Below are 20,980 nucleotides of genomic sequence, written 5' to 3'. Positions count from 1 at the left end.
TTTCATTTATTAAAAGTCTTTTTGTTCCTGATGTGGCAGCTGTAGCCGAGTCCGTTCAGTTGTTTGAAAGATAATTCACACGAAGGATTACGCATTCAAACCCGATCAGGGTCAAACTAAAGCAGCAGAAGCAGTTTCAGTGAGAAAGCTTCCCCTCAAATGAGGAGCTTTTACTCATTGTGCTCTTGCACCCAGAACAGTAACAACAGGGGCGAGCCTAGAGGGGGTCCTGGGGTCCACAGGCCCCCCTGTATAAAGCTAGCCGCCCCAAGCTAAGACATCCAGAACATATAATCAATAAAAACAAAACATCTATAACATATAAACAATAAAATATCAAATGTAAGATGACAATTGGAAGTTTTTTTTATTTTTTCATGTTTTAGTATTTTCAGCATTAAACTGAGCTTGGTTCATGCTCCAAAACATTTCTGAAATTCAGATAATGAGACTCTTGGGTTCAAAGAAAACAAATGATAATGTTAAATGACCCGCACTTGCATAGCGCCTTTCAGAGTCAGAGGACTCCAAAGCGCTTTACACTACAGTGTAGCATTCATCCACTCACACACACACATTCACATTCTGATGGTGATGAGCCACAATGTAGCTACAGCTGCCCTGGGGTGCACTGACAGAGGTGAGGCAACAAACCAGCAACAACAAAAAACCAGGCCAGACATTTTATTTCTTGTTGATGTTATTTCATATATATATTTCTTTATTTTTCATTGATATTAGGTTTTAAAACTCACCTATTTCTGTTATTAGTTGAAAAAAATTAAAAAATTAAAAATTACCAAAAAGTTTAATGCTACTTCACCCAAAACGAAGCCTACTCTCTTTTCTAAAAGAATCTTGACTTTACAATGTCAGAGAAAGTCCCAATTTTATTAAAATTAATTAATGCATTTATTCACAGAAAAATGCTTATTATTGATACAAGTGCACCATTGGTATTGTGCTTTGACTTTGTTTCGGCTTATAGCAGCCAATTAGATTATGGTTAATGTTTTGTTATTTAAAAAAAAAGTTATTATAAAAATAAATTTTTTTTTTTCAAATTTATGAGCTGTTAACATGTGCCTCCCTTGTCCAAATTTGTTTCTCTACCTGGCCACCTCAAAAATATTTTCTAGACATGCCACTGAGCAATGGCAGAATGAGAAAAGCAAACCACGAAGTGAAAAGATCTCATCCTCCGTGTACGGGTGCACATGTGGAGACAAATACAGAATCATGCTGATGTGTGCAGATACGCTCACTTCAAGTCCCTCAGGACACAACACTGAGAGACTCCAAGGCATGGGAGCTTGTCAGAAAGAAAAAATAATACAAACAGAGGGGGAAACGTAAACATGAAATATGTGCTGCTGCTGCAGCAGCCTCAGGAGGGCCAGCTGTGGTTGTTTCATCCTAACACTCCACCTTTTCCTCATTTCTTCTTTTTTACCATTGGTGTCTGCATAAGGGATGTTCTATCTATCTATCATCCATCGATCTATCTATCTATCTATCTATCTATCTATCTATCTATCTATCTATCTATCTATCTATCTATCTATCATCCATCTATCTATCTATCTATCTATCTATCTATCATCTATCTATCATCTATCTATCTACGTATTTATTGTGTTTAACAGACAAACTGGTTCAGTTTATACTTAAATAATAAAAGCTAGAACCATGAAGCATCATTAAAGATGAAAGTGGGGTGTTATAGTGGCAGAGAAGAAGAGATTAGAGGCATTCACTGTCATTTTGTTTTCAGTTGTTGTTTTGGAACCAAGGGTTGTCTGTCATGCCTGCTCTCTCTCTCACACACACACTTCAAACACCAACAGTGTGTCACAGATCAGAGAAAATAGCACAACCATTCACGTTTGCCACTTACAGGCTGCCATTTGGCGCCCCCTACAGGTTTAAAAATGAGCATCGCCCACAAAGGCTTCAAAGAAAAGCTGACAAGGAGGAGCTGGAGCTGATAAAAGATTGTCTTTAATGTTTGGCATTGTTGATGAACTCCATACCACAGCATTTATGGGAGTAGGAAAACCACTTTTACAACCACTTTTTGATCATGCTAACACCATATGTACAGGAAAGCACATTGAAAAGTGTATAAAGTATTTGTATGAGAAGAATGGTGGAGACAGCCAAAAGTCTAGTGAATTTGTTGTTTCCCAAACACTGATTATAGATATTTATCAATTACATTGATCTCTTGGGTACATGTATATACACAAAACAACAATAAACCTTTTTGTAAGGGCTTCTGCAATAATTCTCAAAAATATTTCACAATACTGCTGTATGTACAATAACAGAATTTACATTGAAAAATTCTATTGTACTTATAGTTTGAGTATCGCTTCAGTCGCCGGTTGTCCTCTAGCTCGTGAGAGATACTCACACACTGTTTATCTACTAACCTCGACTCCATACAAGGTACAGCAGCCTACGCAGTGCCTGGGCCTTCAATACACACACATCTCATGATCTCACATACAAAAATAGATCTTGTCTAGTCAGCTGACAACTTGATGTACAGCAACACAGAGCAGCCACCTGCAAAAGAAGAAAAACAACCGGGAAAACAGGGATTTGTGAAAGTATTAGCTATATCCTTCCAACCGACAACAGGACGATAAACAGCGCTTTTTTTCTACTCATCGAAATAAAAAGGAGAGCTGTCGGTCTGTTCCACGTTCTCCTGAAACATCATCAGCTTCAAACAACTGAAGGTGAACGAGAAAGAGTCAGAAGCATCAGCGCTACAAAAACAAACACCGGGTTTGAAACCAAAGCAGGATGAAACCATACAAACATCCTTGTTAGGTAGATACTTGTGTGTGTGTGTGTGTGTGTGTGTGTGTGTGTGTGTGTGTGTGTGCGTGCGTGCGTGCGTGCGTGTGTGTGGACAGAGAAAATGGCTGTTTCTGAATGAGAGTCCAGATGAGAGGTCAAACTGCATTTGAGTGCACTTAAGGCAGGAAGGCGAATCCAACCCTGTCTGTGTGGGCCCAGCTGTCCAGGTCAGGTCCTCGTCGCTGAACCTGAAGCCACACAGAGAAGGAAAACAGATGGAGGCAGACGGGAGGAGGGAGTGGCGTTGGTTCTGAGAGTCCAGCAGTAGAGCTGAGGCGTGAAGTGAACGATGCTTTTTACTTTTTTGTTGTTCTTTATTCACCGTGAAAATGAAAGCTGACAGGTTTTGCGACATGTTAGTTATCATCTTCAGCCCCCCCTCCGCTCCAGTTCTGCGCTCGTTCGTCTTGAGTTTATCCTCACCACACAAACCAGACAGATGGAGACTGTAAAGCACTTCAACAAATTCAAAAACCAAAGAAAGAACCTGGGAAAGCAGCTTGTGCAGCACAAGTAGAACATCTCATCTGAATACATTCACGTAGGTGTCCAAACGCATGGTGCGGATGGGAAATAGGGACTTTCATGTCCAAGAAGAGAGCTGCAGGTTGGACCTTACAGACCTATGGTTAGTGACAGCCCAGCAGCAATACCATTTGATATGGTTCACCATTAAGGAGCACTTAACAGTGTTTTTGAAAAACATAATGGGCTCAAGCCTTTGAATACACTAGAATGTAGCAAATTTATCAAAATAATTATTCATATATATGAAGCATTTCAACAAGAGAAGTCACTTCACTGTGAGTAACAACCTTCTGTAGTTTCTTTGTTGTGAAAACATGAAAAGCAAAAGAAGAGAGTTCAGAGCGCTTCTGGGATCACGTTGGCTATGATCATGGTTCTACTGTTCCACAAAACTGTTGTCATATTACTCTCAAACAAACAAAAAAACATGCTCACAGACGAGTTGTACAGTCGTGTACAATCAATATCGATTTTGGATCAGTTTGTCTTATTGTTCGATGGATATTTTATTTGTGATCACATCTAAAAAAGCCGTGTGGAGCTGTGAGGGTGGGCTGTGCCTCCAGCTGAAGCTTTGTGGAGGTCCACCCCATTTTCTTTCCTTCATGTGCACTGACAACCAAACACACAACAGGAAGGGTCACCGCTGCTTCACATGCGCTCCTAACTCAGTGCAAATGAGGGGGGAAAAGTTGAGCTCAGATTGAAGTGAGGCCGGAGTCATCCCGTCACTGATTCTCCTCATGCTCCTCGCTGATGCACTGCTCCCAGGCGTGTTTGCTCGGGTCCTCCCTGTGGCCGTGAGGGGAGTGGAAGATCCTACGGGGCAGCGGGATGGGCTGAGGCTGCAGGTCCTCCTCAGGGATGCAGCCCTCTCTCAGGTAGGGTTTGGGGGGCACGGCTGGAGGCTGTGGCCTGCGGTAAGGGATGTGATGAGGGCCGTGAGTGGGAATGTGGTGGTGGGGGGGCGGACCATGAGAGTGGATTTCAAGCCCAGAGTGGGTGTGAGCATGAGGGTGAGTGTGTGGGTGGGTGTGAGGGTGAGACGCAGGGTTGCGGTAATGGAAGGGTCGAACTGGGTCCATGGAGTCGATTTCTGTCCCACCGTAGTGCATGTGCAGGTAGGGGGAGGTCAGGTACTCTTCAGGGGGGGACCACAGGTGACTGGGAAGAGGCTCCAAGGCGTCGTTTCTGATGGGTCCGGGGTCGGGGTACTGACCTCCAAAGTTGCTCTCACTCATGGAGGAAACGCCGCTGCTGGCGCTGCCTGACAGGGTGGAGTTGCTGCCTCCTAAAGCTGACTGAGGACTGGTGGGAGAGCCGGGGATCGGGTGGAGGGGAGACTGGAGAGGCAAAGACAGGAAGAATCAGTGGGGAGGTTCTGTGTATCGGGCACTCACGTCACATTTGTAATGTGGGTGTGTGCATGTGTGTGTGTGTGTGTGTGTGTGTGTGTTTGTGCTTGAGTTATTGAAAAGATTTCTTCAGAGCTGCTAAAGCTCTAAACCATCCCCAGTTATATTCTGCTTTCTTCCTGGAAGCCAGACATGCTTGTGATTCTTTTTAAAAGGTCTTGATCAACAGGGCTTTGGACAAATGCTAATTTTTGGTGCAAGTCCTTTTTCCTAAACGTGACATTAATTGTGCAGTTTGAGCTTAAACATGAGGAAAGACACAATTCTGCACTGAAAAGGAGAGAAAAATCCTGAAGGTCAAAAAAGTTTTTAATCTTCATGAGGAGCGACTGATTAAATCCACCTCAAACCATTTGGTGTAACAAAAACATATCAATACTCTTTATCAGCAGATTCTTAACTGGATTTTTAACTCACACACCTGGTGATACAAAAAAAATTATATTTTCTTTTAACATTTGACAAAAAATGTAAGGATGAATAAATGATTTTAAACACAGCTTAATTACATCTCATCAGTCCCATATATGCTGACCTGGAGGACAATAAAACTTACTAGTTGAAGTTAAAATGTTAAAATTATTTTTGTTATTTCTTCTTAAATAACAACTGACTCTTTCTGATCTAAAAGCAGCAGGTTGTACCTTTCGAAGAGATCGAACAGGCAGGGCAGGAGGAGGGTCGCTGTTCTGATGGTGAAATGCATCACAATGCATCATAAAGTGTCCTGCAGAGATAAAGTGTAGTTGACCTTTTTTTAATCACATTTTATGTTTTTTAGTTCTTTAACCAACTGTCTAACCCTAACAACTATGAGGGGAGATGAGGAAGTACCCGATGGGAAGGACCTGGGTGGGGCAGGAGGCATGATGACTCCTCCAGTAGAAGACGGCAGGTAGGACACCTGCTCCCGGTTGTCTCCGTCCAGACTCCAGCTGCTGGAAGCATTGGGAAAGACTAGAAACAAACCGAACGTTCACATTATTCCACACGTGAGCACGTAAACATCACATTCGTGGAAAAGTGTCACCCAGTTTGAATCTGACCTTTCTCTGGTAGATTCACGTGAGCATCAGTGCAAGGCTTACAGGGGCTGACTTGCTGAAGTAAGGCACGCTGCATGTGGTTATTCTGACATGAAGGATGAAAGAAATCATAAAATGCTGCATTTTGTATTGAATGAATCCTGATTCTCTAATTTGACATCAATACAGTTGTGGTGCCACTGCCGTACCTGTCCGTTCTCGGCCACATTGTAGTACATGTTGTTGTTGGCCCTCTCGCGGTGAGACGGCAAAAGCATCATCACTTCTCGGTTATGTTTGGCCTTATCAGGCAGAGACGGAGAGCCTGTGGACACAAAGATAAAAGTAAACTTATCATCTCATAGGGATGTCTTCTACTGTATGTGAGTTCTGTGATCATTGACAGCACATCCAGTGTCTGAACTTCACCTCTGGCACTTGACGGAGCTGAGTTGATAATCTGAGAGGAGTTAGAGCGGATTGAGCTCAAACTGGAGGAAGAGGGGCTTGGCTGAAAAACAGGGTACATTCAGTTGTTTCAAAAGCTAAACAAAGCTTAAGGCCGTTATGGTTTTAACAATCACAGCTGAGCTCAGCTGTCGTGGAGTCCTACCTGCATGTGTAACGCCTCCTCAGGGTGTTCCCCCATCAGACCGTCGGTCATGATGACCAGGTTTCCAGCTTCGCTCGACGTGTGAGACGACAGGGAGGAAGAGGAGTGGCGGATCGAACCTTGCAGGTTCAGAGGGCTGCAGAACAAAGATGATGACATCATCATCTGTGTATTTCTCGTAAGTTTTGGACAATGATCAACTTCAACTTCCTTTCATGATTGTGTTTCTGTATTTTTCAGGCTACGTTGTTTTCTCTCTTTCTTTATTCTCATTTTTAATCTTAATTCTTAGGGATACTAGCTTTTTTACCACAATCCGATACACCGATATTATCGACTCCTAATTTCTGATGCTGATGTATGCTGTGTTTAGATTACTAACATCACATATGTCCCATCACGTACGCTTAAGTTTTAAACATTTTCTGTGCAAAAAGACAAATACTTCTGACTAAGTTAGTAATAGGAAATGCACCACATTTATTTTGTCTCCAGCAGCAACTGAATCTCATTTTCCCTAGGCGTGACACTGAGATGTGTTCATTTATGAACGTATTTTTATTTTTGTATATTATTGTTACAGTGACTGTTATAACGATCTTCAGATAAGAAAAGCAATCCTTGGGTGAAGATTTGTGTTTCTGTTTTAGTCGTTGGTTAGCTGTTAGCTACATGTAGCTACGTGCTGTGAGGACAGCATATTTTCACTGCGCAGAGCTAATTTTCTACTTTGTTGTGTCAAATAAGCTAAAATATCTAAAAAAAATAAACCTCAGATCTGTCATATTTTGACGTTTTCAGAGAGAGAAGTAGCTGAAGAGTTTGTTGTATAATATGTGAATGGTATGTAAAGGTTATGTCGTTAAAAGATTGAAAACCGATATTTACCAATATTCTGGTATCGGCTGATATTAATAGTAGACAAATATTATCGAACATCCCTTTTAATTTAGTATTTTTCTCTTTTTTAACCATTTCTAAACTTTTTATTGTCCTTGTGAAGTGCCATGTGATTTTTATCCAGAAAAGTGATAAATAAAAAGAACTTTCCTCTTCATTCTAAGCAAAAATCTGTTTTAGCCGAAGGTTTAGTTTATAATGCAGCTAAGAAAAGTTACGTGCACATTGAAATCTGTCTACTTTTGTTGTTAATTCTGGGTAAGGTTTCTTTCTACATGTTTCAGTGACCTACCTGTGTCTGTGTATGATGCGCACACTCTCAGGGCTCATGTGGTTGTGAGAGGAGAGGATTCCTCTGGGTGAGTTGACCCCAATGCAGCCAGCCGGGCCGAACCGATCCATGCTGGGCACACACTGCTGGGACCCAACCAAATACTACTCTGAATATTTACACTGCTTATGCAAGCAAAAATACATTTACTTGTTCTTTTTTTAAAGCACACAGCCTATTCATGGTGGCACAATGACACGCTTCTAGGTGACAAAATAAGATAACAGCACAGACCTCACACCGCCTTAATTTTTAACACACTGAGAGGAATTGGTGTCATTTCCAGCCTGCTTATATGCCATAAACATGAAGAACAATGAGAAACTTGAAAGTCACAGACAGGTCCACTCACATGGTGCAAACCCGTCCTCATCACGTGGAACTGATCAACAAGCTTTTTGTGCAGAGGACGCATTTCGGGGTGCACCAGTTTCTCGTGAACAGCCAGTCCCACTCCCAGAATGTGCACCTGTTGTTGGCAAAAGAAAAGTCATCAGAAAAAATGCTTTTGTGGTTGTGGAGACGTGTTTCCTAAGAAGTAAGACGCTGAACTGAGTCGGACCTGCTCCTGCATCAGATCCTTCAGATGTGTGATCCTCTCCGTGTCCTCTGGATGACTGCTGATGTAGTCCTTATCAAAAAAGGCCTGTTGCAGAGGATCAAACAAAAGATAACAATATCCATTAGAAAGTGATTTTTTTTCCACCCTTGCCTGTGCGGTTCTGCCCTGCAGCAGTACCTCCTGATATCTGGCGATGCCTCCATTAACAGCAGCATCGATGACGCCATTGAGGCACATGCTGAGGGGGTTGATGTTGCCATGATGCTGCCTGTGTTGATACTGGCTGATCAAAGTCCGCAGCTCCTGGGTCTTATTCTCCACCACATAAATAGCATTCTCAAGAGGGCTCACCTCCACCTGAAATTTAAATGATCAGTGATTGGAATCTGAGTCAAGGAGAGAAAAAATGAATTCATTTCAATTCAATTCAAGTTTATTTATATAGCGCCAAATCCCGACAAGAGTCGTCTCAAGGCACTTCACATAATAAACATTCCAATTCAGGTCAGTTCATTAAGCCAATCAGAAATAAAGTTTCCTATATAAGGAAACCAGCAAATTGCATCAAGTCACTGACTAGTGTCAGCGACTATACAGCAATCCTCATACTAAGCAAGCATAGAGCGACAGTGGAGAGGAAAACTCCCTTTTAACAGGAAGAAACCTCCAGAGGATCCTGGCTCAGTATAAGCAGCCATCCTCCACGACTCACTGGGGATCGAGAAGACAGAGCAGACACACACACATACACACACACGCACCCACGCACGCACGCACACACACCAAGCAATGTGTCTATGGTTACATTGTGATTTCTTAGTAAATATTCTATTTGGCGAGAATTAAACTTTATTGTATTTATCCTAGTGAATCTATAATTAAACAGGTGAAGGTTTGAGCTCCTCACCACTTCTCTCCTCTCCACCTCTGCCCAGCGAGCGATCCCAGGGAGAGGTCGGGACAGGATCAGAGTTGTCCTCTCGATCCACAGACTCTGCAAAACATGCAGAAAAATATCTGAGATTATTCTACCAGCTTTATCTGGTCAAACCGACACAATCTAAACGGGCTGCCTATTCTATTACATATCAGAAAATAAACAATCAGGAAGGAACTAGTTGTGGACCAGTGACCTACATGTTTTCTCCAACACTAGCCTGATCCCACATTTGGGTTACTGTGTCAAAGAATACTACTGTAACAAGCATCCAAGTCCCTAAAGCCTTAGAGGCTGCAAAAAGACTTCAGTTCTGCTTAAAACAACAAGCAGAGATGAAATGAGATAGGATAAACTATCAGCTGATTAAATATTTAAGCTAGCTGCAAAAACGGTCTGCCTTCCTGGTGAATGTGTCTGTTATATTCTAGTTATGAGTCAGAATAGGGAGTTTTCTGGCTGTCTTAACCTTTTACCATCAACCTACCAGAGTCTGCAGATTAACACAAGGCACACTTTGACGTATTATTTTTGCTGATGATTACCAATCAATGTTAGATGCATTTAATAATGACAGCTATGAGAAACCTGACAGTTGTATAAAAAAACAGACATGTCCGGTTCTATCTGACGCCTCCTGGTGTTTTAATCCAGCTTCAGAATTATTTTGTGTTTTCTTATCTCATGAAAAGGCTGTACATTTACATGGTTTCAGTTTCCCAACTCCAGATTTCGTTGTCATGACACCTTAAACTTGATTATTAATAGAATCATTCTATTGTTTAAAAATGAATGGGATTCATTTGTTCAAAGCAGAATTGAAAGATGTTTTGCAAAACAGAATTAACTTTTAAACGAGTGATGCACTGATATGACATTTTTGGACACATCACTCCCCTAACCCTCTGAAACAGATAAACAAACAGAAACAAGATGGAAAAAATATTGGTTGTAATTATCGGACCAGTTTTATTTGTCAAACCGATTCCGATACAGTAGAAAATGACTAACTTTTGCCGATACCAGTATTGATGCCGATATACTGTGCATCCCTAATTTTAAAAGATGTGATGTTCACTAAACATCAAATCAAATCATGATTCATGCTCTAGTCAATATTTTACTGCCAAGCAAAATGAGAAGTTTAGAGAAACAGATCTAAAAAGATTAATAAATAAAATGAACATGTTTAATATATACCTTAAATTTGTTGGTATTATTGCAGAGAAGTTGGTCAAATTATTATTATTATTATTATTATTTTATAGAATTTTAAAATGTAGACTTTTTTATTATTTGATTTTTATTATTTTATCATCATTATTATTTTTATTATTATTATTATTATTATTATTATTATTATTATTATTATTACAGCTAATATTATTATCATCATTAATATTATTTATATTAATTTATTATTATTATTATTATTATTATTATTATTATTATTATTATTATTATTATTATTATTACACTGATCCTAGGCTGTGGTCACTTTAAATCCTAATAGCAGTAGATACTGTTATGTGGCCACCAGGGGGCAGCATAACAACATCCATCAGCTGAGAGATTTGCTCCTTCTAAATCACAGGCGATGTTAATTATTTGAATTCTTTGTCAAAGTTATTGTTCTTAAAGTTTTCTTTCTAACTAAAATATAGAAATGTGAGAACGCCACTGCTGACTCTTCATACCCTGAACTCGTTCTCTCGGTCTTTGGGCCCCTTGTGAAAAGGCCTGTCGTAGTGGAAGCGGCTAACGTTGTTAATGCGGTAGAAACTTTTGATCCTCTCAGGCACGCGCTCCAACTGAGGCACGTCGGAGATGTCTGATACCGGAGTCACGGCGTAGATCTGCAGGTCTGCAGGTCAAGGGTCAAGGAAAACACAGACAAGTCAGACAGAGAGAGGACAGTTGAAGAAGGGATTACAGACCGTGTTTACTTTCACTGGCTGCCTCTAGAAAATAATGTCAACCCTGTTTAAAGTCAGTAATGAGCCAAGCATCCTCATTTTAAATTATCAGAAGGAATCCATTTGTTTTCATAGAAATATCTCTTCTATGCGAAAAGCCTGTGGAAGAGGGGAAGCTATCAGGATACACTGTGCGTCACTCTGCAGGATGGTGTCATCTGGTTGGTTGGTGTGCTGCATGGCAATGGCTTGAGGAAATTCCCCCAGCATCCTTTGCTGGAAGTCTTCAAGCCGCTCATAGTCGTAACCACGGCAGACAAACTCTTTGTTCTGCAGAGAGAAGAGGAAAATAGTTGTTGCCTTATCTCCTCTTTCGCTCTGACTGCATTCATCAAACTTTGTATTTTCTTCAACATTTACACAGAGCCCAACTGAACAATCCTGCATTTTAGCTGCTAATGTCCCTTTTTGTTCACCTGATTCTGTATCTGACTGTTTAGAGTAGAGCAGGTAAAGTCAACCATTAAAACAGCTGAATTTAGCACCCTAAAGCTAGATGGAGCCTTTCTGCTGCTGCGGCTGCAAACTAAAGCTTCATGATGACGAAAAGGGGAAGTAAATGTGAATTTACACATGTGAGTCAGAGAGCTGCACAATAAAACTGAAGAACTGGATACAAATGTGACGCACATAAAATACCCCTCAGGACCCAATTGGAAATTCCTACGTCTAGAACCATCCGCGTGACCCTCAGCCGTGGAACGGAGGTACGGTTTGGAGTCTTACCCTAAGGAAGAACGGAAACTTCCTGCCGTAGAAGCCCATTCTGAAGAACTCGGGTTCAATCCTCTGTTGTTCGATGATGTTGTCATAATAGGCTGCCTCCATTTTCTGTGACCCAAAGATAACACACCCCGACAGTCATGATGATGAATAATAATCTAATGGCACGTATTCCTGGATCCTCTGCATGAACCCATGAGTGTGGGCGTCCACAGGTAATCAGGACATTGTGTTTGATGCTGTTTACTCTTCACACCTCACCGCGGTAACAGAGAGGGAGCTGAAAATCTCACCTCCCATCACCACAGAGGATGTTTGTTCGATAAGAGAGGCAGAAACTGGGACTCTTTACTTACCCGTATCCAGCTGAGACTCTGATAATCATATAAAGTCTCATATTGGAACGCCAGCTCCCGGCACAGAGAGATCCCGTATTCCCAACACTGTAAAATCACAGAGAGAAAGGAAGAATGTGGCGCAGATATTAATCCTGATTAATCACTTATAATCCAAAGTAATGATGAAAAAGGTCTGATTGTTTTGTTGTAAGACTTACAGAAAGGAGTTTGATGGATGGAAACAAATATTTTGTCGTTTGCATTTTTTCATTGAAAATTTCCCAAAGGAATCATTTTTTTCCCGCCGAGTTGTATTTAAAATGACTAAATCACTAATGTCATGGTAGGAGAACAGCAGGGATCACAACAAAAAGGTGGATTTTTTTCTGTGCAAAAATGTAAAAAGTGCATGCTTAAATGTAAATGAACAAAATAGAATAATTAGTTTTTTTCACTTTATGATTTTTTAAATACTTTATAATTATAATAGGTATGAATGCAGATATGTTGACTCTAAATTACACCAAATGTGAATATTTATAGAAGAACATCATTTATTTTCATTTCATCGATCTGTGGTTTTAATGTTGAGGCTCATGGAAGGATGCAGATTTGTTTCAGACACTGTAAAGTCCCTGTGGCCACCAATCTGCCAGGCACTTTTAACTCAAAACTTTATTCGCAGCCTAAACGTTGACAGATGCAGCAGAAGGAAACTGCAGGAACAAAACAGTAACATTTCTTACCTCTCATAGCGACGGGGTTAGTGACAACCAGAGAAAACAAAAAAGATGGCAATTGTATTTCTTCTCAGCTGCTACCAGGGTCCAGCGGGGATTTTCCTCCAAAGCACAAAGACCGGTCAACTAATTCAATGTGGACAATGAATACTGGCCAGGGAGGAGTGATTTGGGAAAGAAAATCTAATTTGAACAGATAGCTGATCCTCAAGGAGAAAGAAGTGTTGCAGCCTGTGCAAAGGCTCAAGTTCTGCTTAGGTATTATTGTGATGCTCATGAGCGCTGATTTGATTTAGGAGACAGTTCAGATGTCCACCCATCCATTCTCCATACCCGCTTGTCCATGCAGGGTCGCGGGGGGCTGGTGCCTATCTCCAGCAGCGTTTGAACAAGCAGGCGGGGTACACCCTGGACAGGTTGCTAGTCCATCGCAGGGCAACAGAGAGATGCACACACCTAAGAACAATTTAGAAAAACCAACCAACCTGACAGTCATGTTTCTGGCCTGTGAGAGGAAGCCTGGAGAGAACCATTACATGCACAAGGAGAACATGCATCTCCATGCAGAAAGACCCCAGGTTGGACCTTTTTGCTGCAAGGCAACAGCACTAACCACCGCGCCACTGTTCAGATGGTTGAGATGTTATCTGTGTTTTTGTGTTCTTGTGTGGATTTCATCCTTTGACTTTTAATGGTTTAGCCATATCTCCTAATTTATGTTGCTTTCTGTGAAACATGTTCAGTTTGTTTCTCCTCTCATGTTCAGAAACCTCATATTTATAAAACTTCATGGGCCGTTAACTTCACCAGTGGACGTCTATAAAAGCAGGACGTACAGCTAAAAGAGATAACGTGCACTTGCCTTCCCCTTGTTGAAGTAGTGGAGGATTTTCCGACTCAGGTTTTCCTTGCGCTGCCACTCACTCTGACAGGGGTAGTGGAGGAAATCCCTCAGAGGCCGGTCCTCCCACTGCAGCAGCTCCCAGTACAGCAGCAGGGTGAACGCTGCCTCTGTTGTAGCAGCAGGACAGAAGCAATGATATATGATTATCTGCTTTAGAACGAAGCAGCAGATGTCGAACACGTTCTTCAATCTGCCATCAGAGAAACACGACTCCCTACTCAGATTCAGGGTCCATTTCTCAGGAACAGATGGTGGACACCAAGAACAGTTGGTGGCAGAGAAAGTCTGGAGCATGGTGACTGGATTTTGGCTAAATGGTGACTAAAGGTTAAAGGAGCGTGTTCTCTGTCCAGATCGTACCCCTCCCACTCTCAGTGATCCAGGAACAATGCTCAAAATTAATAGAAAATAATCCCCGAATAAAATCGCCATGCTGTACATCGCTGCCAAGCTGTGTGAAGACGCTCAGAATCCTGCTAATCTGTGCAGATTGAGACAGAATATGCAAACAGAACCCAGAGAAGCTCCAGCTCTGATTTCAATCAGAAGCCTTCCTGCTGTGAAGCGACTCTGCAAACCAGACACCCCCGTGCATCAGATCTGGCTCATCAAGGGTTCAGCCTGCTAACATGCAAATGCCTTAAAGGTCATTAAATGTAAAATTGTGTATTCTTAGCTGTCAGGGAAGACTTTATAATCCTGAAATCATAGATGCTGCATATGCTGACTGCTACTTTTCGAATAACAGCCCCTTTGGGTAAAGAAATAAAACCCTTTTTTCTTTGTGCACAGCTTAAATGGTACTCTACAGCTTTGTCTCATTTAGTATTTGAGAATTTATGAATAAATAAGCCTATTTCCCCATCCGGCACTCGCTCGCCTCTCTCCCCCGGGTGTGAGGAAGTGTGCTCTGCTGTTTCAGCAAAAGCTCCCTTCAACAAAGAGGTGCTGCCTATTTTTAAGCACAGGAGGAAAGCAGACAGCTTATCTCTTTCCAAGGAGGTGCTGGAATTCGGTGATGCACAAGTCAAGTTTATAATGTGATTCTGATTTTTTGTGGGTTATCTGGTGAGCTGCCAGTAGCTGAATGCTTTGTTGTTTTGTTGTTGTGTCATGCATGGGTTTGTGCGTTTGGTATAAAAACCTAGGAGTCATATTTAGGTCATTTGAGCTTCACAAGACAAATAAACTAAATAGAAAGACGATAATTTACTCGTTTTTCCAGCTAATTGGTTTCCTGCAGAAATGGATGGCATCACCAGATTCAAAAAGTGCTGTAAACCGTTTTCAAAGCAGAAACACTAAATAATAAATCCCAGAGTGAAACACCAAATGTCAGCGGCGCATAATTACCTCTACCTGACATTTAATCTGTCTGTTTATCCAAGAGCGTCAGAGCTCCTGTGTGATGTTAGCGTATCCTACTCATCACCGTTTCATCGGTGCGTGAACAAATAATAAAATCTGGGTTGAAGCTTGACACAAGAATCTACAAAAATATATTTTTTACGCAGAAAAACCCACAGAGCTTTTTCCTGCTGTGAGGTGAGCGTGCTGCTGACCACGTTTCTAAAAGAATATTTAAATATTCAGTAAATTATATACACAGGTAACTTTAAAAGGTGTCCGCAGAAAAACAAGAGCAGAGCAAACCCAGTTATTGAATGGACTAAAGTTTAAAGTCCAGTAAATGAATAAAAGCATTTTTAAAAGTGACTCCAGCTGTGGGAGTTTCACCAGGAACAGCAATAATAAAACTTTATTCTCTATTTTCAAGCCAGAGAAATTTTCATCTCCTGTCTGTAATTATTTTCTGTTTGTGCACAAACATGAATTTTTGTTTCTTTGTGGGTGGCGTGTTTCTCCAAACTTTTCAGCTTCTGACACAAAAAATAATACCTTGTGAATCCAGCTTTTGCTGGTTTGACTACAAGCAAATAATATTTAACTTGTTATAATTATTTCTCACAATTACATTTAGATTTAATGTTAATTACAGTAAATATGAATTACTTGTCAGCTTAATTTGATTTGTACAGATAATAATAATAATAATTATTATTATTATTATTATTATCATTATTAGAAGAAGAAGAAGAAGAAGAAGGAAAGAAAGAAAGAAAGAAAGAAAGAAAGAAAGAAAGAAAGAAAGAAAGAAAGAAAGAAAAACAATCTTTTATAAAGCACCTCTCAAGATAAAAATCTCAAGGTGCTTCACAAAAAAATTAAAAAATTAAAAATTCAAGTATAAAAAGATTTTAAAAATTATTACAAATAAGTTTAAAAGGAGAATAAATGTGATTAAAAATGTAAGGACAGTGAGAGAGAAAATGAATAGGAAAGAGGGAAATCAGTGGATCCAGGGAAAGGCGGAATAAGAACAGAATGAGAGGGTGGTGACAAAGGTCACACCAAAGCCAGCTTGAACAGGTGAGTCTTCAGCTGCTTTTTAAAGGAGACCACTGAGTCCACTGATCTCAGGCTCAGGGGGAGAGAGTTCCAGAGTCTGGGGGCCACAGCAGCAAATGATCTGTCACCTTTGGTCTTTAGTCTGGTGCTGCACAACCAGTAGGCTTTGATCACTGAACTAATAATAATAATAATAATAATATAAACTTTATTTGTATAGCGCTTTCAGACAAATTGCTGCACATCGAAGAGCAACAGACGTAACTACATAGAGTAAAACTGCAGACGTTAGGCCTAAAATGAGCTTTGATATTATAATAAAACAAATGAAAATCCAACAACAGATAAAAAGGATCAAAATCACTAAATCAGGATAAACAGAGTCTCCAGGAAAAGCAGGACTACCAGATTTTAACCAAGTGACACTAGTCCGGAGAGGATGCTATAAAAAGGTGACTCTTGGAGATCCCAGCAGAGGTAGCCTGCCTCACATCTGGAGGAAGCGTATTGCAGAGAAGCGGCGCATGATAAGCAAAAGCACTACTTTGTGCTTTACCTTGGAAACACATTGGAGCCCCACATTACACAAGTGCATTTTCCTATTTGGAACATCTGGCTTCAGAAGCTCAGCGACTTAGAGCAGCGCTACATTGTTTAGCGCTGCTCTAAGTCAACACCCAATAGTCTGCCTGGGCAGAACATGGAAGCCAATGGAGGGATTTCAGATCAGACGCGATAAGATCAAACGTGCTGCAGCATTCTGGGCCAGTTGAAGGCTGCGAATATTTTCATCATTTAAAGACCCCCAGATGTGTTCATCATAACCCTTTATCGAGTTGGGACCAGGGGTGTAGCACCAAATTCTGGGCCCTAGGTACAAGTCTTCTAGGTGGGCCCCCATGCTCAATTACTTAATATCTCTCTTACACATTTTTTGTCATGCTATAAGACAAGATAATAAATATGATCTTAGTTTAACCTCTATATTGAGCAAATACAAATGCCAGCATAATAAAAGTGAAATGCCCAGACTTCACATATTATTTTTATTTGCCAACAATGTGTTCAAACAAAAATCCTGGAATTTATTTTCCAGTAAATGCCCACTGACGGGTCTTCATGTTAGCAAAATCACTTATGAGATCTTTAAAGTCCAATCCTTTGGCTAATTGGCTTTCAATAGAAAGAAGAGCTAGGCTGTTCAGTCCATCCTGGGACATTGTTGATCTCAAATAATTTTTCACCAGTTTCAGTTTGCTAAAAGCCTGTTCACCCCCCAGCAACAGTCACAGGTAGTGTGCAAAATATCCTCAGTCCAATACAAACTTCTCCAAAAATGCTCTGTAATTGCATCCTAGATGGCATTAAGCAGCTCAAGAGGAGACCGAATGTGTGGAAATGTGGCACCATATATTGTTCTCAGGTGTAGCATCTCATTCTCAAATTCAGCTGTGAGATCCTTGTAATATTTTCTCATCAGTGCCTGGCATGATATCTTCATCTGCTCTTCGGTCATGTCTGTCATGTTCATGATGTTAAGCTTTGCTAATACTGATATATATTGATATATTAAATACATATGACATGAAATAAACCAGGTTCTCTCTGTGAATGTAATGTACTCTAAATTTTATAATCCCTGCATTATCGGCCAAATTATAAGATTGTCCGTTTTCAAGATCAAATATAAAGAAATTTAAAATAGGCTTAAAATATCTAACCAAGTCAATAACAATCCTCTAACACCAGTGTCATCATGCTATACGAAAAACAGTGGCAGCTTCACATTCCTGAGATTACCACGAATCCATCGATACCAAGTTTGTCCTGGTCCATGACTGGAGCTGAAATATCCACACAGAGTGAACCTGTTTTTACTGCGAGGTCCGCGAATTAATTGGCGGCGGCCGCCCGCGATAATAATTCTGATTAATATATATATATATTAATTAGTGTTTTCACTGATAACATTAATTAATTTATATTTGATCTTGATGGTGAAACTAAAGGCGTTTAACACTGAACACCTAACATGAATGCAGCTTCTGAGAGCTAGCTAATATCAGCTAAAACTGTGTTCTGCTGCTCACCGTCCTTCTATTTGCTTCTGTTCAATTAACTTTTCCTCCTTGTTTTCTTTTCTTTTCTTTTCTGGAAGCCAGATTTCCCTTTCTTGGGAAAAGACATGACTAACTCTCCTGCCTCCAGCTCTGGCTGTCGGCATCTGCGATGTCTCATTAGCACATGCAGCCCCTGGCCGCTGGTGTGGACTAAACCACTTTGCACATTTTTAAGGGGTGACAGATGCCTCAGAGATTTTTCAGTTATTATTTTTAAGGCGAAATTCTGTTTCTTAACCTCTTTATCCAGGTAAAGGGAAGTTTATTAAGACATTAAGTAAGTTGGGTGGAAAAACAACAACAATAAAACATTTTTATTCAAAGCTGTCTCAGGGCCCCTCCCTGCAGTGGGCCCTGGGTAAACGGTACCCTCCCCCCCCCCCCCCCCCCCCAGTCCGACGCCCCTGGTTGGGACCCTATGAAAAAAACTAAAGTATTCTTACCTTGAGTTAGAAGTCAGCTTCCTGTTTATTTGTTTGTTTTTTTAAGTTACATTCACATGAGAATAAAAACGTTGCGCGTGAGAGTCGGGGAGAGTTGGTGGCATCACATTTACATCAGTGAAAAAAGACTCACTCGTGTCTCCGTTACCTGTAAAGTCTTCTGCCTGGAGATGCAGGTCACACAGTTTGTGGATGTAACGGATGTACATGTCCTCCTTGTTCACCTCTGACTTGTAGAAGTTCTGGAGTTTAATCACATAGAAACAAACATGTCAAGTTTTTATTTTCCACAAATGAAAATCGTCTTTAACGTGTTTAACGTCTTCTGAGCGTCTCACCATGAGGTTGACAGAACCAGCAGTTTTCTTGCTCTCCATCTCATCCCCTTTCATGCAATCCCTGAACACAATTCACATTATTACTCTGCAGCTCATTGATGTAGGACGCCAGACTCTGAATGTGCAACCTAGATTTTTTTTTTAAGATCACCTGTAATCAAGTATCCGCTCAACAAGTCTTGTGACTGAGGTGACAAAGGATATTCCAGTTTCCCTCCAGGTCTCCTGTTCAATCTTCTCCAACAAGCTGGAAAAAAATACGTGTTACCTCCAACTGGAGGGGGAGAGATGCGTAAATCGTTTGGATCAAAGAGATTATTTCTCACCTTGGGTAAGGACCAAACAGTTGGGTTCTGAGGTGTGAAAAGCAGACAAGCAGAGAGTTATTTTAGAGAGAACCACTAAAGCAAAGTCTTACTTCACAGACTGAATAAAAACATGTTTTATTGATACTCACAGCAGGCTGAAGAGCTCTCTGTGGTTATCATCGCCTTTCCCATCTGACACCATGCTGTCCAGCTTATCCATCAGCTCTGCCTCCACCTACAAGCACAAAGTTTCATCGTGGCATTTATAAAAAGATGGAATCACAACGTTCCATTTGTATTTTATAGCATCAGAATTTTCTGATGACCTGTTTGAAATTTCCATTTTTCCTTTGTTCCCAGTCCATCATGTCGTGAAAGATCGGGATCATGATATTCCGAACTTCAGTCTGAGGCACCAAGGTGACACCAAGGAAGGGTCCCATCATTCCTGGGATAAAGTGGGGCTTGTTGTCACCTGCAGAATGTGGATTCGTGAACACAAACATGTTAGTATAACTTCATTAAATATTCAAGAGAATGAAGGAAACGGGGAGGGGACACACCTAGCTTTTGCCACATGCTGAAGAGCTCGTACGCCATGATTACTCTCATATCACCATGTCTAGAAAAACGGACAAATGGATGTGTAAACGCGATTGGTTTCCCCCATACTAAGTACAAGAACACATATAAAATTGTACGGTATTGTCTTACTTGTCAAGAGTTTTCTTTCTTTTAGCAGAAACAAGTGCTTCCAGCTGCAGACTGGGCTGATTGATGTAGAGGACAGCAAGGCTGAAGAAGGAGTTCCACACCTGAGAAAGAGAAAATAACACATTTAATTAAACGCTATTCTGACAAGAAATTCAACAAAAACAGGAAAAAAATCTTCAAACATTTACTTTAAAATCAAAATCTCCCTCGGAGAAGTTCTTGTGCAACGCCGGAGACAGAAACTGTGTCGTCACAACAATGATGCTGCAGAAATAAATAAATAAATAAAAAACGTCAAGCTTCAGAAAAACAAACTTGGTGCCAAAAACAGATTAAAGAATTTGCAAGACAAGCATCGCCCTCAGGATTAGGATTATCCAGAGCTCCCGATCTGAAAGGTTGGCTGTGTTCCCTCACCGTCCCTCCGTGGAACAAAAAGTGTGGGACAGAAATGAGAACACACTTACTGACTAGTCAGAAGCCGCATGACGCTCCAGTCCCGGGGAAAGATGGTCAGCTTCATTAGATTGCGAAATACGCAGAAAATCTTCAGCAGGAACTCCTGCAAGAAAGTTTGTGACCAAATTCTGATCCGAGCTCAGATGCAACAGATCAGAACTGAGATTGTGCTCCCTTCAAAAATGACGTGAGACTTGTTTTACCTTCAGCTCCTCCTTGCTGTGGAAGCTGTTGAGTAGATGGTGAAAGTGGATCTCTGACATTTGTCGGAGCAGAGAGAGAAGGCAGGAAACATACTCCCCCTGCACAGGAGAAAATAACAGCTT

At 40.9% G+C, this 20,980-nt stretch overlaps 1 protein-coding gene across 2 annotated transcripts in view; it reads right to left on the bottom strand.

Moving 5' to 3' along the window:
• Positions 1 to 3,989: 3,989 nt before the first annotated feature.
• Positions 3,990 to 20,980, bottom strand: part of LOC107391060 (dedicator of cytokinesis protein 3) — a 53,965-nt gene continuing 36,974 nt past the window's right edge. The window contains exons 27-54 of one of the 2 annotated variants that reach the window (XM_015968107.3): positions 20,858 to 20,956; positions 20,663 to 20,757; positions 20,384 to 20,459; positions 20,196 to 20,296; positions 20,045 to 20,103; positions 19,808 to 19,956; positions 19,631 to 19,716; positions 19,500 to 19,526; positions 19,325 to 19,420; positions 19,174 to 19,234; positions 18,984 to 19,077; positions 13,822 to 13,970; positions 12,238 to 12,324; positions 11,885 to 11,989; positions 11,287 to 11,428; positions 10,880 to 11,046; positions 9,153 to 9,239; positions 8,423 to 8,602; positions 8,246 to 8,329; positions 8,036 to 8,152; positions 7,645 to 7,787; positions 6,453 to 6,588; positions 6,269 to 6,350; positions 6,049 to 6,164; positions 5,861 to 5,945; positions 5,649 to 5,771; positions 5,459 to 5,541; positions 3,990 to 4,742 (exon numbers count right to left, since the gene is read on the bottom strand). In XM_015968107.3, coding sequence (XP_015823593.1) covers positions 4,128 to 4,742; positions 5,459 to 5,541; positions 5,649 to 5,771; positions 5,861 to 5,945; positions 6,049 to 6,164; positions 6,269 to 6,350; positions 6,453 to 6,588; positions 7,645 to 7,787; positions 8,036 to 8,152; positions 8,246 to 8,329; positions 8,423 to 8,602; positions 9,153 to 9,239; positions 10,880 to 11,046; positions 11,287 to 11,428; positions 11,885 to 11,989; positions 12,238 to 12,324; positions 13,822 to 13,970; positions 18,984 to 19,077; positions 19,174 to 19,234; positions 19,325 to 19,420; positions 19,500 to 19,526; positions 19,631 to 19,716; positions 19,808 to 19,956; positions 20,045 to 20,103; positions 20,196 to 20,296; positions 20,384 to 20,459; positions 20,663 to 20,757; positions 20,858 to 20,956 — 3,444 coding nt within the window. In that variant the 3' untranslated portion in view covers positions 3,990 to 4,127. The remainder of the gene's footprint in view (positions 4,743 to 5,458; positions 5,542 to 5,648; positions 5,772 to 5,860; positions 5,946 to 6,048; positions 6,165 to 6,268; positions 6,351 to 6,452; positions 6,589 to 7,644; positions 7,788 to 8,035; positions 8,153 to 8,245; positions 8,330 to 8,422; positions 8,603 to 9,152; positions 9,240 to 10,879; positions 11,047 to 11,286; positions 11,429 to 11,884; positions 11,990 to 12,237; positions 12,325 to 13,821; positions 13,971 to 18,983; positions 19,078 to 19,173; positions 19,235 to 19,324; positions 19,421 to 19,499; positions 19,527 to 19,630; positions 19,717 to 19,807; positions 19,957 to 20,044; positions 20,104 to 20,195; positions 20,297 to 20,383; positions 20,460 to 20,662; positions 20,758 to 20,857; positions 20,957 to 20,980) is intronic. The other variant, XM_015968108.3, reaches the window with a different exon arrangement.

The sequence above is a fragment of the Nothobranchius furzeri genome, chromosome 15 (assembly GCF_043380555.1).
Source record: "Nothobranchius furzeri strain GRZ-AD chromosome 15, NfurGRZ-RIMD1, whole genome shotgun sequence".
Classification (NCBI taxonomy): domain Eukaryota; kingdom Metazoa; phylum Chordata; class Actinopteri; order Cyprinodontiformes; family Nothobranchiidae; genus Nothobranchius; species Nothobranchius furzeri.
Note: the sequence above shows the minus strand (reverse complement) of the source record. Positions and strands in the feature narration are given on the sequence as shown.